The sequence below is a fragment of the Protopterus annectens genome, chromosome 16.part0, assembly GCF_019279795.1.
Source record: "Protopterus annectens isolate FY-2018-M chromosome 16.part0, PAN1.0, whole genome shotgun sequence".
NCBI classification, from domain to species: domain Eukaryota; kingdom Metazoa; phylum Chordata; order Ceratodontiformes; family Protopteridae; genus Protopterus; species Protopterus annectens.
In genome coordinates this window covers 561,124,099-561,142,900 of record NC_056750.1, presented here as the reverse complement: position 1 = coordinate 561,142,900, position 18,802 = coordinate 561,124,099, and the positions used below count along the sequence as shown (strand labels likewise).

Genomic DNA, 18,802 nt, shown 5'->3' with positions numbered 1-18,802 from the left:
AGGAATACATCTATAAGGGCATGCAGGTGAGCAGCTTTATTATTTATGCTATGAATATTAAGATGAGCTATCAGAAGAGAGTTGAGGGGCCTAGTAGTCAGGTATGTGTTAGTAGGAGTTTTATCAGGCTTTGTAGTTGAGCTAGAGGATGGAACAGAGTTTGGGTGTATGTCACCATTTAAAAGGGAGTGGTCTAGTATTCTCGGGGTGAGTTGTAAAAGTTTACAAATTAGGTTCTGGGATCTCCTGGCTTTTGGGCTATAATAAGTAATGTGAGTAAGTCTATGAAACTTGGCTGATGAATACTTTGGTGGACAAGAGGTGTTACAGGGACTATGGGGAAGGAGAAGTGTTGGTATAGAGGTTTCCTTATAGAGGTTGTGAGATCCGAGATATTTGTGTTCATAGAAAGTAGGTAGATAAGGTACAGTTAGAAAAGTTAGTAGTGAGAATAAAAGTAAAGGTTTGTGGTATGCTAAGGCAGTTAAAGGAGGCATTGTAGATTAAATTCAGTTGAGGTTGATATACAGGGATAACTACAGATAGAATAGTAAGGTGGTGACTGGCAGGAAGTGAGTATTAGCTCTTGAAGAGGAAGGAGTTTGTGATTAGTGGTGGTGTAAGGGGGTTCTGATAAGGGGTGTATAAATGTTTGACTGCTGGGGGTGGGTGAGATTTGGGGGTAGGGTAGGGGAATGGAGTGAGCCTGCAGGGCAAACGGAGCAGGTAGAGCCACAGAAGGAGTGAACCCTAGGATAACAATCAGTAGAGCTGATTGCTAAGGTAAGATTAGGTGGGGAGAGGTAGGTGATAAAAACCTAGGTAGTAGGAAGCGTATACAGAGTCACTAGGCACTGAAGAGTATAAAATAATAGAATGGTATAGTGAGACTACAACTAAACAAGTAGGGAAGGATATAAGTTATTAACACTACAATTAACATTACTGTTTGTCATTTTTGCATTTAAGTTACCTGTAACACATTGCACTTAAGTTACCTGGCACTTGCTCACTAAAGCAATTATATAAGTCAGCACTAAAAATTAAAAGCACTACACCCTCACTCTCCACTGGCCCTTGTTTTCAATTATTAAGGAATTCCCAATATTATTCTAGCATGTCCAAAGGTCAGTTGTCAATCTCCTCTCTGGTCCAGCTGGTGAATCTGGGAATCTTGAGGGAATGTTACAACTGCCTCATGTACACAGACAACCCTCTCATCCTCCCAACAAATTCCAACATGTGAGAGATGCAACCATATAGCCAAACTGGAGGCTAAGCTCTCTCAACTCAGTACTGGCATAACCAGTCAGGAGGAGAAGGAAACCACACTCACTACAATTCCAGTCTCACATAGACCTACCACGATAGCAAACCGAACACATAATCACACAAAAACATACTCGGAGGCTCTAAATAAAGATCTGCCTAAGCAGAAGAGACCACCAAAGCAGACAACCAAGCAACCGCTACCCCAAAACAAAACACGTGCAACACATATCTCACAAAACCAGTGTGCCGAACAGTCACAGCCCTTAAGACTAAACAACACACCTGATACACTTGTAATAGGTGACTCTATCGTCAGGCACACCAACGTCCCGCTCACCAGGCTGAACAAGGAGAGGGTCATGGTGAGCAGCCTGTTGGGCGCTAGGATCCGCCACATAACACAAGCACTCAGGTCACTCCAAGGCAAGTACAAATATGACTCAGTCATTGTCCATGCTGGTGTGAATGACCTGAGACGTACCTCCCTGGACTACATGAAAAGAGACATAAAGGAGCTCTCTGAGCATGTAGCCCAGGCCGGTATGACCCTGACCTTGAGTAGCATCTTACCCTCACCAAGAATGATGCCACAATATGAAGACAAGATGATCAATTTCAACAATTGGCTTAAGTACTGGTGTCATTCAAAGGGGATCCAATGCCTGTCAGCTTGGGATGATATGCTCGACAAGCCACGATGCTTCGCTAGGGACGGCTTGCACCTGTCACCCCTGGGCTTTCAGATATTGGCAAAGGCTCTTGCTACCCCATAGTGCCTTTTTAGGCAAGGCTCAAAAACAAACCCACCTCCATAGGTATCACAAGGGATAAGAAACTAAGAGTAATGCTACTCAACGCCAGAAGTCTAAACCTCAAGATGCACGCACTCGAAACTCTCCTTAGCATGGAGAACATCGATATCTGTGCAGTAACAGAAACTGGTTCAGGGCTCCCGAGAGCACCCAGGCACTACCAGGTTATACCTCATACCATGCTTTTCGGCCCCAAAACTTGGACCGAACCACAAAAGGAGGGGGAGTATCGATATTCATCAAAGATACCCACACCTCCAGGTTGGTAGCAAAGCACGAAGCATCAGAGACTACCCATGTGCAACTAACAGTGGGTAAAACTGCCTTCCAGTTTATAGCCTGCTACAGACCACCCTCCCAAACCCAGGAACCCCACTCGGCCTTCCTGAGAACACTGGAAAATATGAAGGTCTCTCCAAACACCATTATATTGGGTGACTTCAACTACCCAAACATAGACTGGGAGCATTACTCTAGCTCCAACACCCTAGCCCAAAGGTTCCTAGAATTTATAAACTCAAATGCTATGGACAACTTGTTACCACTCCCACAAGAGGGGAAAACATTCTGGACCTGATCATCACCAACATGGGGACTCTATGCTCCAGACCAGAAGTGTATCCCTCACTGGTAATCAGACCATAAACTAATCTCACTGGATATTCACATCCCGACCCCACCCCCTGCCCAGAAAACCACAGTGAAAAACTTCACTAAAGCAAATTTCACACTCCTCAAAACCGAGGTGGAATCCTTCAAAGCCCTCGGGCCTGTGGAAAATACAGCCCAGACCGCAGAATCCTTTATAAACACATTCTATGAACACCTTCAGGAATGCATGGATCATGCGATCCCAAATAAAACCAAGACCCAATCCTCCAAAGGCAGACGTCCTGTCTGGTGGACCCCAGCCATAAACAAACTATACAATAGAAGGAGGAAGCTACTACATGATAGAGCAAAATTCCAAATAGGGAAGGCATCTCTGATCAGTATTGGCAAAAAACTACGGGCACTCATAAAATCATCTAAGGCCAGCTTCGAGAGAAAAATTGCACAGGACACTAAGGATAATCACAAGGCTTTCTTTAGTTATGTTAGGAACCTGGGTGGGAATTCCCAGATATGCTCAGAATTAGTCCAAAATGACAAAAAATACACCAAACCCACAGACATTGCCAACATCCTAGCTGACAGGTTCAGCGCAAACTTCTCCCCACCAAAAGGGCAAATATTTATCCCAGCAAAGTGCTGCCCCCCTGACATCTCAGATGCTCAGGTAAGAGATGCCCTCTCCAAAGCAAAAAACACAGCATCAATGGGACCAGATGGTGTCCCGGGCTGCATCCTACATGAACTCCAAGAAGAGCTAAACCCAAGCATAAAACTACTGTTCAATCTCAGCCTTACTACAGGATATGTACCCAAAGAGTGGTGTACAGCAACAGTGGTCCCTCTCCACAAAGGTGGTGCCTCAACGGATCCTGGAAACTATTGCCCATAAGCCTGACTAGCTTGGTCTGCAAAGCTATGGAAAGGATTATCATGGATCTCATAAATAAAGATATTGGGGACCTACAGACACTGGATCCTACCCAGTTTGGCTTTGTTAAGGGCAGATCCTGCCTCTTAAACCTGGTTGATTTCTTTGAAACAGTCACCAAGGCCATTGACGAGGGGAAAGTTTTCCACGCAGCCTACCTGGACCTCGCAAAAGCCTTTGATACAATACCCCACTCGGGCATTATCGATAAGCTCACCAGCTTAAATATAAACCCCTATGTCACTAGATGGGTTGCAAACTGGCTCAAGGACAGAACCCACATGATTAGAATTGCTGGAGCCATGTCAGACTCCAAACCAGTTACAAGTGGCGTCCCACAAGGCTCAGTCCTGGGACCTCTCTTGGTCGGTATATATTTCTCGGAGGCACAGGCCAACATGGAAGGACTGTGGCTAAGTTCGCAGATTACTGCAAACTGGGCACCATAATCGACTCTCCAGCCGACACAAGCATCCTCCAAAAGGGCCTCATAGAAACAGACAACTGGTGCCAGAGCCATGGCCTCAAGCTAAATGCCAAAAAGTGTATAGTCATCCCCTCTGGCAAAAACAAAGTGCCCACAAATTACCACATAGGTGGTAATCCATTAAGTACAGAAGAAGTCATTAGGGACCTGGGGACCCAAGTTGATAGCAATCTCTCATTTGACAACCACGTGGCCAAAGTGGTTAGAAAAACATTTTATATAGCCCACCTAATCATGAAGGGATTCACATCTAGAGCAGGGGAGGTCATCGTGCCTCTTTACTCATCCCTCATCAGGCCCATAATTGAGTACAATGCCCCTTTTGGGATGTACCTTACCAGACACCTGCAGCAACTGGAAAGACCCCAAAAGTACCTCACCAAGAGGATCATAGGGCTCAAACAGATGCCATATGCTACCCGATTAAAGAAACTCCAGCTCTACTCAGTGGCATACCACCTGCTCAGAGACGATCTGTGCCTGACGTATAAAGCCATGTTCCAACCCGGAATAAATGGACATGCTGCACCTCCAAAAATCCAAATCCCATCGAGCTACACGCTCAAGAGACTTGAACCTCAGCACTGAAATAAATAGGACATGTTGGAGGGACAGATTCATAACCCAGAGGCTCCCTTCACTCTGGAATAAAATCCCAGTCCAGGTTAGGCAGAGTCCCTCATTGACTCTCTTCAAGAGGAATCTTGATGAGTGGATGGGAGATCGTAGGTTTACCCCGGGTATCACTTCTGTGTCACTGTTAGACAGAGGCACAGTATACTAACCTCGAAAAAGGGCATAGCAAAATTAATTTAAAATGGGTGGCGAAAGCCAAACACACTCTGGCTAGGCTTATAAATGCCCTGGGGCAGATAGCCTAGTATGAACCTATGAACCTATGTTTTTAGCACGATGACTGCATGCTGAATCCCAGACTAGCAGACTTATTTTGTCACCTCACAAAATAAGTGGCAGCATTACATCGACCCACTTCCTTATAACTGCTTGTGTGCACCAGGCTTTTTCAGTTTCAAGAATGTAAATGCCTGAAACATATTCAATCTTATCTTTCTTGCCCTTACTAATAATTAGAGATGGGGTTTTCTTTCCATCTAGATAAATTGCCAAAATACAGGTAACACGTGCACTTTCGTAACCAGTGGAGGGAATGTAGATTGATGAGGCACCCCTCTGATCAATTGTTGTTTGAGATCCTTGGCCCATAAACACAGCAGTTTCATCCACAGCAATCATGTTGGAGAGTTGGTATTTAGAAAAGTTGATGCCATCAACAAAGGACTTGAATGCAAGTGCACATTTAATAACTTCAGTATCTTCCAGCTTGAACAGTGTTGTTGATCTTCTTAGAGACAGTTCATATCACTGAAGGAAGCCATCCAGCCAATGTTGTGATGCTTTGAATTCTTCTGGAGATATTTCTAACTGTGGTGTCATTGCAAGGGCAAATGCTTGAATATCAGCCCTGCGCACAACCAAAGCCTTTGTTCTACTGTTAGCAATCCATTCACAGATGATGTCTTCCAGCTCAGGAAATAATGGTTGCCGACCTGATCCACACTTGCACTTCTTAGCATTTCCCTTGCCTGCCTGTTGACTGAGGTTATTGTACACTGCTCGCCAGTTTTGGACCATTAGGAGATCCAACTTCTTCTCTTTGCAGAAAACCATCAGATTATTTCCCCGAGAGTCCTCCACGATTCCTTTTTTGTACTCAATGGAATAGCTCTTTCTTTTTGCACTCATCTTGTCTGGGGGGGTTAACTGAAGACTTACGAGACAGGAGTGGCAACACAAAATGGCGACGGTTAAGAAGACACAACCACACCTGTTCATTATCAAGTGCGCACGTTTTATGTGTGTTGTCTGTACTTTGACCATCCAAAGTACACTTGCCAGTGTTTATGGGCCAAGGATCTCAACCAAGTGTGAGTGAGGATTAGGGTTACAGTAAGAACCGTGGAGGACTTATGACTTTCTGCAAAGAAAAGAAGTTGGGTGTTCGAATGGTATGAAATTTTTGAGCAGAGTACGATAACCTCAGTCAACAGGTGTCAATAATATTATTATTTTATAATTCAGCACGTCTGTTGTGAGTTGTTGATGATCTTAACTGGGGCTTATTTTTGGGGTAGGGCTTACATCATGACCACCTTGGAAAACTATGCTAGTCCTTATTCTCTGGTTAGGTCTTATTTATGGAGAAATGCGGTGATATATATATATATATATATATATATAGTGAGAGAGATAGATATATACTGTATAATGGAGCATTCTTAATGTCATACACAAAGCACCAACAGAAAAGGGTTGAACATAAAGAATATTGAATGCAAGAAATCTCGCACTAAGCAATAATGAGAAAGTAAAAGTTTTCATCTCCCGATATTAACACTACCCCCATAACACTAGCCTGAAATTCTTCTGAATAGCGGTAGGTGTTATGGGAAGGTTATTATGGTAAGGCTGGGGGTGACAGGGGGCTTGCCTCCATATTGAGGGTGTGAGGGGTTTGCTCCAAGCAAAAAGTAAGTTTAAAGGAGAAGAACGATGTTCAATATTCATTTTTCTCTTGCATTTTCAGTCTTTTTTTCCAGTATGTCGATGCTCTGCTTTACAAGTACAGACATTTCAATAAGGAGCCACAATGCAATTGAAAGTACCAATTACTATCACAAAGGATAGGTACCATATCTGGGTATCATTAAAGCTGCCACTGTACAAAATAGAAGGCATATAAAGATACTAGAAAGTGCACAGTTGCCCACTGAGGGGGCAGTATTTACTGAGGTACTGTAGCCTTAGAGTTAATTATATATATTAGGGGTGAGAAGTGTCTGGGGAACTTTCCCTGAGATAGAAATGTTGGTTTTGATGCTGTCAGGCTTGTTGTAATCCACAGACATTATCATATCAGGAAGCTCGTTGGGATTCCTCATCCTTACTCTTTGAGCACATGATTAGCATGAGTTGTCTGAACATAATACAAACCCACCATCTTTTATTATGACCTCTCTCAGATTTATTTAATTTACTACTGAAGTAAAAGAATCATGCTGTGCTGAAATAATTAACAATATTTTGCTGAGATACCCTGAATGACCCTTGATAAAATAAACAATAAAGACCCCTTTTATCTCTCATAGGTTTTTAGCAATGTTCTGCACTTTAAGTTCTACTTCTGTTTATATTTATGTTTTAAACACAACTGTCATATGGCTGAAATCTGACTGGATTAAAAATTAATAAAACAAAATGTGATATGTTTAAGTCCAAAGAATATGTCATACACTTACGTAGTATTCCTGGATCGAAGCCCCTCTAAATGAAAGTGAGGAAAGACATGGGTGCTTTTAATCTTAGTGCATTTTTGCTAATGCACAGTTGATATTTTAATTGTACAGCTTGTTGTAAAATGAATCTTTAAATTCTAATTGAGACCAACCACTGATATCTACACTCAAAGAATGTACACTCAAGGGAACCATACACGTTTCCAGCTTATACCCAAACAAAATGATCCTAGCATGTCCAGAAGTACACACACATTACGGCTTTGCAACATGTCGTTCCACCCATTTGGAGACTGAGTTTCTAAACTTCCTCTGTCATTAATCTAACTCCAGTGTTTCAAGTGCCCCTAAAATAAATACATGATGATGTTTAGAGTTTTTTGATGTCTTATTAAATTTTGTAATTTCTTCAGTGAGACTCCCTTCCTCAGTAACCTTGCTGGTGTTTTGAATCAGTCATTGCATAACTGACCATGATTCATTAGCATGCATCCTGCAGCAGACTGACCAATTTATACTGCTAATTTCTAAATCAGTTTGAAATAAAACAAAGTCTTTGTCTAATAAAGGGATGACAATTTTCTGTACTGCAGCATGGAAGGAGTCAATTACCCATATTCATAAAAGTGCTTTTATTTACCTGATGCTTTTAACTTAGTCATTGGCTGCAAAGTCTGAATTTCTTTTACAAAATTAGTACATTACGGCACAGAAGTGTAAGGTCCTGACTATGACTCTGATGGTATGACTTTGACACTAGTGGCTTGAGTGCTGGAAGAGCTTAGTGGGGGAGAAGGGAATGACCAGACAATGCTGGCTCATTCAAACAGGGAGGAGGGAGTGCTGGCTCCTGTTGGCCAGTTGCTACTCTGCAAATGGAGGCTTGCACAAGATAGAAAAGGACAAGACTATAGACATGGGCTTGGTAATCTCACGTCAGTGATGGTAGCACTCACAGCATGTGGATGGAAGCACATATGTGCAATGGAAGGGCACAGGATGCCCTACAGCTACTTGGATGTTCATGTGAGCCACAAGGGCTGGAGCTAGGGACATAATAAAAATGCCTTTATTGCTAGGAAGCAAGCATGGATACAACCCCCCCTCCCTTGGTGACCTGGATGACCACCTTTTTGGTTGGTTTTTACCTCTGTACTGGGGATATCCACTATAGAGGAATGAACAGGGAGCATGTGATGGCCTACTGGTCATTTTTCTCTTTTGCATAGCACGCTGCCAAAATGCAGTCCTGCTCACCTGATTTTCAAAGCTTCTCCTTGTGTATAATTAAGATCACAATAAAACAAAAATTGCCTTCTTCCCTTAAAACAAAAATTAGTACAGACTTTTTTTTTTATTTATTTTAATGCATTTCATGACCAGAATTCTGGAACTACTATGGCCACCCGATGTCTGGTACATCTGCCAGCAACAGAAGCAATTTGCCCACAACCACACTGGAATTAATGAAGTACCTCACTGGAATTAATGAAGTTCAAGTGCTTCATTGGGACAAATAGTGCAGAACAAAGGAAGGGACACGCATGAAAATTTAAGGAAGGGCAGTTAAAAACTGATGTTAAGTAAATTTTTTTCACAGGAGATTATGCAAAATCATTTGTAGTTTTAAAAAGAATGCTTCAAAATTAAAAACAGTCATGACATTGAGACAAACATATCCCTTAACTGCACAAATTTTCTCAGAATGTCCAGATTTTTGCCTCATATTTTTGATGTGTTTCTCATAAAATTTGTGGCACTCAAGAAAATCATTGAAAATTAAAGTCACGAAATAATTGCAGACAACTGAGATCCATATGTCATACTCTTCAGAAAATGCAAGCTAATGCAAAACCAGTTGTTATATCAACTTTATAAGTTCACAAAAGCAATATTTAAAATTTTCTCTAGTTTTACACCTTCCTTACATTATTTTTGGCTTTGCCAGATTAGTTGTGGTAAAAGGCTGAGAGGTATGCAAAACTATATAATGGAATTATAGTAAGATGTTAGAATATGTAATGTATTCTTAGTTACATGAAAACTGAAGTATGTTCAATGTGCTGAAAAACAAGCAGACCAATTTAGCCAACTGGTCTGTTTCTGCCATCAATGTCTATACCTCCTAGTTACAGCTTACACATTGCCTGGTCCGTATGTGCCACCAATGTCTGCTAGTTACAGTTTACACATTGGCTGGTCCATATCTGCCACCAATGTCTATACTCCTTAGTTACAGTTTACACATTGCCTTATACATGTGCCTAATTTGCAGTGTACTACAGTAATCCACAATTCAAAGCCTTCAAAAGCCTGATCAAAGGCCTTCTTGTTAAAGCCTCAGAATACTAACGGTGCCGCAATTATTTTCAGCATAAGGTGCAAATCTGCATTCTTAAGTTTTACCCAATACAAATCAGAGAAAACCTAGAATGAAATTATGCCAATACAATTGTTAAGCAGTTTAACATTTTAAGTTTGGGACAAATCGTTATTAAGCTACAAACTTACTCCATCTTGTAGATTTTCTCTATTACAGTGTACCTTACACAGAAACAGTAAGACACAAAGAAAAACAATATAATCTCATAACTGGAAAACACAAATGTATTAAAAAGGATAAACAGGCAAAACCAATGTTAACATTCAGTGATATAATACAGTGTGCAGTGAGTTTCCTACTGGTTAAGCTACACGTTGTGACCTGCTCACTCTATTCAAAAACAACAAAAGTGACATTTGGGGTTATTTACAGAACAGACTGAAAAGTGTAACTCGTTGATTCAGACACATTCTCCAATCAAATAGATAAATATACAAAAAAAGTGAGCAAAATGGCACAGCAACACATATTCCATTTGCAACTGTCAAACACAACTTATTTTAAAAATTCATCTCTATTGAATCTACTAAAAACAATTCAAACAGGTAAAAATATTTTAACATCAATAGGCAATCTGATGCAAAGCATCAGTGTCTACAGCGAGGTTGAACTGAGTCCTTATGCAGTCTTTTCTAGCTAATCAATATGGGTAGGATGACACAGCTATAAAAATGATGAAGGCGCTTTGATATTTAATCTTCCCTTGCTCCTCATATGACACAGCCTGAACTTTCATTCTGTGCACTCTGGAGTCCAGCAGCTGGCGCTGTGTGTAGATAATTCCACGACCGTTCTCAGTTCTGATGGCGAATGGACTGTCTGCAGCTCGCTCCAGCACTGTAAAAGTGGTTTGATTCTGAAGGATGCCTCGGTCAGAGAAAGCAGTGAGGCGGATTACGTCATGATTTGCTGGGATCCCATGGGGAAGGGTAAAAAGTTTATACTGTAGTGTGTAAGGTCCACCGGTACTGCAGTCCAAGACACAACGTTTGTAACAGACACTGAAGGAGAAAACAGAAATAAACAATATTTAATGGCTTTGCTTTGTAGTTAAATGAGGGAACTAATTATGGGATGGTGAATTCTAAAACTCTCCACAAACACACACACACACACACAGTTTCTTTTACATCAGTATGTGGAAAATGTATGTTTTTGGGAGAAATGAATGATTCCAACAGATATTTTATTTAATTAAATGAATGCCAATAATTTCTTGATAAAATCATATGCAATTGTGACAACTGGTAAAACATAATGATTGCAAGTAATGTAGCATTTTTACAGAGAGCAGAATGCACATTTAGCTAAAGGACCAAACCACAGAGATACTAGAGTAACAAAACAGTACTATATCACTGAAGATCACAGACATGCTAAAGTAACAAAACAGTACTATATCACTGAAGATCACAGACATGCAAGACAGTACTATATCACTGAAGATCACAGACATGCTAAAGTAACAAGACAGTACTATATCACTGAAGATCACAGACATGCTAAAGTAACAAGACAGTACTATATCACTGAAGATCACAGACATGCTAAAGTAACAAAACAGTACTATATCACTGAAGATCACAGACATGCTAAAGTAACAAGACAGTACTATATCACTGAAGATCACAGACATGCTAAAGTAACAAAACAGTACTATATCACTGAAGATCACAGACATGCTAAAGTAACAAGACAGTACTATATCACTGAAGATCACAGACATGCTAAAGTAACAAAACAGTACTATATCACTGAAGATCACAGACATGCTAAAGTAACAAAACAGTACTATATCACTGAAGATCACAGACATGCTAAAGTAACAAAACAGTACTATATCACTGAAGATCACAGACATGCTAAAGTAACAAAACAGTACTATATCACTGAAGATCACAGACATGCTAAAGTAACAAGACAGTACTATATCACTGAAGATCACAGACATGCTAAAGTAACAAGACAGTACTATATCACTGAAGATCACAGACATGCTAAAGTAACAAGACAGTACTATATCACTGAAGATCACAGACATGCTAAAGTAACAAGACAGTACTATATCACTGAAGATCACAGACATGCTAAAGTAACAAGACAGTACTATATCACTGAAGATCACAGACATGCTAAAGTAACAAGACAGTACTATATCACTGAAGATCACAGACATGCTAAAGTAACAAGACAGTACTATATCACTGAAGATCACAGACATGCTAAAGTAACAAGACAGTACTATATCACTGAAGATCACAGACATGCTAAAGTAACAAGACAGTACTATATCACTGAAGATCACAGACATGCTAAAGTAACAAAACAGTACTATATCACTGAAGATCACAGACATGCTAAAGTAACAAGACAGTACTATATCACTGAAGATCACAGACATGCTAAAGTAACAAGACAGTACTATATCACTGAAGATCACAGACATGCTAAAGTAACAAGACAGTACTATATCACTGAAGATCACAGACATGCTAAAGTAACAAAACAGTACTATATCACTGAAGATCACAGACATGCTAAAGTAACAAGACAGTACTATATCACTGAAGATCACAGACATGCTAAAGTAACAAAACAGTACTATATCACTGAAGATCACAGACATGCTAAAGTAACAAAACAGTACTATATCACTGAAGATCACAGACATGCTAAAGTAACAAAACAGTACTATATCACTGAAGATCACAGACATGCTAAAGTAACAAAACAGTACTATATCACTGAAGATCACAGACATGCTAAAGTAACAAAACAGTACTATATCACTGAAGATCACAGACATGCTAAAGTAACAAAACAGTACTATATCACTGAAGATCACAGACATGCTAAAGTAACAAGACAGTACTATATCACTGAAGATCACAGACATGCTAAAGTAACAAAACAGTACTATATCACTGAAGATCACAGACATGCTAAAGGAACAAAACAGTACTATATCACTGAAGATCACAGACATGCTAAAGTAACAAAACAGTACTATATCACTGAAGATCACAGACATGCTAAAGTAACAAAACAGTACTATATCACTGAAGATCACAGACATGCTAAAGTAACAAAACAGTACTATATCACTGAAGATCACAGACATGCTAAAGTAACAAAACAGTACTATATCACTGAGGATACAAATGAAGATAATGAGGAGGAAGAGAACAGAGATTCCTGGAAAATGTACAAGTCATTTAGTAGCAGAGACCTGAGGTAGGGAAATGTTTCCTCACTACTGAGGCCATCAACCTCCCTGGAGAGGTCAAAAGATGTCTATGGGGAAGTCCAAGCAAGTCATAAAATTGTGTGTACTTAAAATGTTGATCATATGGCACATTTATTATGTAAGAGTAGGCTAGTGCTGGATAAGTCAAGTAATATGAGCACCAGGCACAAATCAGTTGTACAACAATAATGTGCTAATGCAAATCTTGGTTATTCTGTGCATGGGTTTGGGGAGGGAGGAGGGGTAGCTGTCTTCTGTACTATAAAGAAATTCCTAATGTACTTTGCTTATACCTAAGGGAGGCTCACGGACTTTTCTGGAGATTTATGGAAGCCCACAATAACAGAATTTAAGACCCTATGGGTAAAGGAGACATTCATAGATAACTGACCTTGACTATTAAAACCATAAATAAATGGCACAGACTGGACGGCATTCAGGCCATTTTTGTGCTTCAGACCAGCTCAATGTAACAAGTGCAAACATTTGAAAATAAGGAAAGCTTCACAGTTTAGAAAATGGACAATATTTATTTTTTATTTATTGATATGACATTTGTTTACCGGAAAAATCTGACTGGTTAAGTGTCCATTTTCAGTGTTGGCCGGGGAAAAAAAGCCCCAGAGAAAATTTTACACATGTTACAAATTGACATTGGTTGCAAAGACTAAGACAATATCACAGAAGTACAATTTTTGTAAACAATAAAATAAGCAATATGGTTAGAACACTCTATATACATGAACATGATAAGACAAAGACAATATCACAGGATTACTATTTATGGATACAATAAAAAGAAGCAATCAAGTTCGAATATCCCAAGTGAAATTTACAGCTCCCAACAATTTGACTCCAGAATTAGGAAATAAATGAAAACAATGAAGGACAAAAGGCAAGAATCATGCTGGTTTTTAAATGTTGGTATGATTCACATAGAAAGTTGACAAATTAAGATCAGTTAAAACAAGGATTTTATAATGAATATGACATCAGTAAATGCAAGACTTGACATTTGTTTACTCGTATAATTACACTTTTTATGAGAACATTCAAATTTGAGGCAAAATAAGGTACAGTTGAAAGACAGCAGCTGGAAAACTGCAGTTATGCAAACCGACTTTCAAAACATGCGGTACATAAATCAGACAAATCAGAGTGAAGGTGGAAGAATATAGGGTGGTGCAGTGGTGCAGTGGTTAACGTTGTCGCCTCACAGTAAGAGGGTCTCTAGTTTGATTCTTGGCAGGGGTGCCTTCTGAGTTGAGTCTGCATGTCCTCCCTGCATTCACGTGGGTTTCCTCTGGTTACAGTACTCCGGTTTCCTCCCACATTCCAGACACATGCGTCTGGAGCATTTCTCCCCGGGACTCTGCTGAAAATAGGCTCTGTCCTAGTTGGACTTTCCTGGTCAACAGATGATAAATAAATAAATGAAGGGAAAAGAATATGACTGGACTAAATGTCAACAGCAAATGTGCAACGTATCACCACAAAATCTAAATATCAACCCAAACCGGAAATGGGAACATAGCAGAAACCGTATATGGAAACCTACAACAGAAAGCAGTCAGAACTGATCAAATTAACAGTTCCAGCAAGAACTTTGTGGAGTCTAAAAGAAACAAGCTCATGAATTAAAGTACTTACCTGGGCATTTTGAAACTTCAAGAATTACCATTATTGTTGTGTTTTATAAAATTAATTTTCTTGTCTACATGTGCCTATTATACTGTTGCAACAACAGTACTAGAAGAAAACTCATTCTCCAGCATCATTTGCTAAACCCATACATTACAGGAGTATCACGTTCCTCAGACCAGCGGAACATTAACGCACACACCCCGTAATATGCCTGGAGATTTAATACAGCACAGGTTCAGGATCTTCTTAAGTACATCACTATAGCTCACAATGATGAAGTTATCAAAGTGAAACAGTTGGAGACACGCGTCAAAGCTCAGTGGAAGTGTCTGTACTCTATTAACACCACAGGAAAGCATTTTCTCACTGAAGATATTGAAACAAATGTATTTTTAGCCTGTAATGTTTATTTTCTGTTAGTTCCACCTTGGTATAAATATGTGTTCCTTTGCTAAATGGATCTGATTTGCAACCTCAGTTAAGCAAGAACATTAGGATTTCTTTTTTGTACTTCTGACTATAAAAATTAAAGAGCTAGAGTGTGAGTGACAAGATCAAAAACATTTTTTGACAAACTTCAACCCCCCCACCATATATATATATATATATATATATATAAAAAATACTCATAACAACTCCATTTATATAACTTGGGGAAAAGAAGAAACTATACACATCAGTGTAAGGCACAAATGAGATTCAGGGTATGACTAATTTACTTAGACGGTGCCTGGTTACCACTAAGATGACAGATGATATCATTAATTTACTCATGAAACACACTTAAGACTCAAACAAATAGTAATAATGGGGAGGGTTTTAAAAGGCAGTTTAACTACAATAATCCTTCATTGAAACATGTAGTAAATTAACTGAATCCCATTTTAGTACTTTTTTGTTTCCCATATATATATTTGACTGTTCTACTGTCATGCTGTTTCATATTCAGTGTATTACATGAATCCCATTTTAGTATGACATTGTTGCTTCCTTTAGTAGAACCAGTGATACGTTGCTGCTGTTATTCATCTGCTACTCTTACTGCTGGGTTTTGTTCCCAATACTCTCCCCATTTTGTTAATAACCCTATAGCCTAACTTTATCTAATTTTATCGTTGGTCTATGTTATCTGTTAGTCGCTTGCTACCTCGCTCAACTTCCTTACTATCATCATTTTGCTTACCAACCTAACTCATTCACTGCAATGGAGCTCAGGAAGTTTACACTGCAACTTCCAATGGGCGGAGCCTAAGCCTTTTGACAGAAATCAAATGATGTCCTCACATTTCAAATATATGCTCACATCTCTGGAACCATAGGGGTTATGAAAGAAGTATAAATGGCCAACTCTTTAGCACAAGCCATTTCTATAGTGTTAGTATTCTTTAGGTTCAAGGTTTTAAACTGAATTTTGTAAGTCACAGTAAACACAGTAACTATTCCATTTGAAATATTTTGTAAAGAACTTACAATATCTCAGCAACCACTCCTGTTACATATATAATGTCAGCAGTGTTTTATTCATCTAGCTGAGAGCATTCATTTGAGGCTAAGGAGTTCTGTCTGTGTTACCTAGTAGTAGCAATATTTAGAAAAATGTGAAAATTATATCTATATAAATTAATTTCATAAAAACAACAGCTAATATCTATTTGTCTGCACTTGACAGAGGTCAAATGTTAATGCAGTTGAGTTTGCCACTGTGTAAGCTTTAAGATGAAATCCTTTAACATTTTGTACATAGTATGGTTTTTCAGTTATTGATGCAAATATGAACAAGCAATATTTGATGACTAGAGGTGTCAGTAGGAGTTAACTCCATCGAACAAGCATGCACCCTGTGCCTATTTATAGAATTGTCATGAAGGGACAGTTTATGAGAACTTCAAGACTGTACAGCAAGAATTCTGAACTATCCTGTGCTTTGGATAGACTTTCTTCTAATTTTAATGACGGGGATATAGAATTAATGAGACAGGTTTTGTTCTGAAGTATTTGATCTTTGAACGACAAGAGTGAAACCTTACTTTTCTATGACAGGAGTGGACCTTGGTATTCTATGAATTAGCATGTAAATAAAGAGAAAACCATGGGTTGTATTGACATATTCTAGTAATGTTAAGATGGTCTGTGATGTGATCAAGAAGCACTGGTCCATTTTAAGGGCAGATGATATCATTGGTTGGATTGTTGGTGACTCCCCTTCGTTCTGCTTTAAGAATTCTATATCATTAAAAAGGCAGCTTTGTTATGGGCCAAGATGCAAATAATATCACATCATAATCAATCTATCAGGACAGGGACATTTCCTTGCCATGGGTGTAGTATTTGTAGCTATACATCTGATATCAAGTGTTTTGTTCATCCAACAATGGGAAAGCAATATTAGCTGGAGATATACGCTAACTGTAAGAGTTTCAATTTTATATACCTTTCTAGTTGTCAAAAATGTTGTAATTTTTATGTGGGGAAGACCAACTGAACTCTTAAAGAATGGATTTTGGAACAATTACGTGATATTCATAATTGCAAAGTCAATAATGCACTGGCTAAGTATGTGGCTGAGTTTCCTGATCAGTCTTTTAAGATTATAGTGTTTCAGTTGCTTACTAAGAATATGAAGGGTAGTAATGTTAAGAATTTAAATGAGAAGGCTGACACTAAATGGATAGTTGAACTGCAAGCAGATAAAGACTATGGCTTGAATGTTGTGGTTCCTTTTACGTGAATGTCGTGGTTCCTTTAAAACCTTTATTGAAAGCCAGGAGACTAGTCTATTGATTAACTGTTTCTTTGTGATTTGTTGGTTTTAGTATTTAAGGGTTTTAGAATATGTGTATTGTACTGGTCTGATGAAGAGCTTCTTAGCCCGAAAGTGCTTACCATTCATTAAATTTTATGTTTTTAACCGTGTATGGTCAGATCTTCTTTTATTTACTTATTTTTGTATATATGTTGATCTGTTTTTAGGCTGCATATGGTGTTTTTTCATTTTTGTATTCTAAAGCAAATTTTATTCTACTGATTGATGGTTTGTCACAATTCAAGGCCTCCATGAACCCCAAGACCACAGCAACCTATGCAGAATCATTCACAGAAAACCTGTACAAACATGTAAATGGCTGCATAGAGGCTGATGAATCTACCAGAAGTAAGTCCATAACAAACACCAAAAACAAACCATACTGGTGGAGTGCCAGCCTTAACAGGGTATAATACAAAAGGAAAAGCATTGAGGCCAATACAAAAACCATAAAGACAAGACCTCACTGACTAAACTAAACAAGAAACTAAGATGATTAACTGAATCCAACAAGGCAAGCTATGAGGTCAGGATAGCCTCTCAGGCTAAGGACAACTACAAGGCCTTCTTCAGCTAGTTCTAAAACATTAGAGGTAACACATAGCAGTGTGCTGATTTAGTGGTAAATGTCACCACCTTAAGTGAGCAGAGAGATAATAGCAAATCTGCTGGCTGACAAATTCAGCTCAAACTTCATCTCCCACCCCCCCCTCTATTCTCTGTGAAATTTATCAGCAGGGAGCAGGTTGACTTAATGGGCCCTGAAAATATTCCAGGTTGCTTCACAAATAGCTTAAAACATGACCTTTTAATTTAGAACCACTTGAGGCAGTTTTCAACTACAGCCTCAAAACAGGTTACATATCAAGTGAATGGAGGACCACAATGGTCACCTTCTTCACATGGATGGTCCATTAACTGATCCTGGAAACTACAGACCTATCATTCCTACAAGTCTAATATGCAAAGCTATGGAATTAATTATCATGGAAATGATCAATGACATTGGCAACCTTCGGATAATGGACCCATTCCAGTTTGGCTTTGCCAAGGGAAAGTCTTGCCTACTTAATCTGGTAGACTTTTTTGAGAGGGTCACCAAGGCAATGGATGGTGGAAGACGGTGCATGCCACCTACCTTAACTTGGCTAAGAAGATTATTGTGATCCTTCACTCGGGTATTGTTAAACTCAGCAAACTAGGCATAAATCCCTACACTGGATTGCCAAGAAGTCAGAATTAGTGAGACCACCTACACCAAGAGACTGGTCACCAGTGAGTACCTCATGGCTCCATG

General features: G+C 39.2%; 1 protein-coding gene across 2 annotated transcripts in view; it reads right to left on the bottom strand.

The window, feature by feature from the left end:
• Positions 1–8,652: 8,652 nt before the first annotated feature.
• Positions 8,653–18,802, bottom strand: part of HMCN2 (hemicentin 2) — a 2,554,053-nt gene continuing 2,543,903 nt past the window's right edge. For both annotated transcript variants that reach the window (XM_044058392.1, XM_044058391.1), the window contains one exon: positions 8,653–10,812. In XM_044058392.1, the coding sequence (XP_043914327.1) occupies positions 10,452–10,812 (361 nt within the window). In that variant the 3' untranslated portion in view covers positions 8,653–10,451. The remainder of the gene's footprint in view (positions 10,813–18,802) is intronic.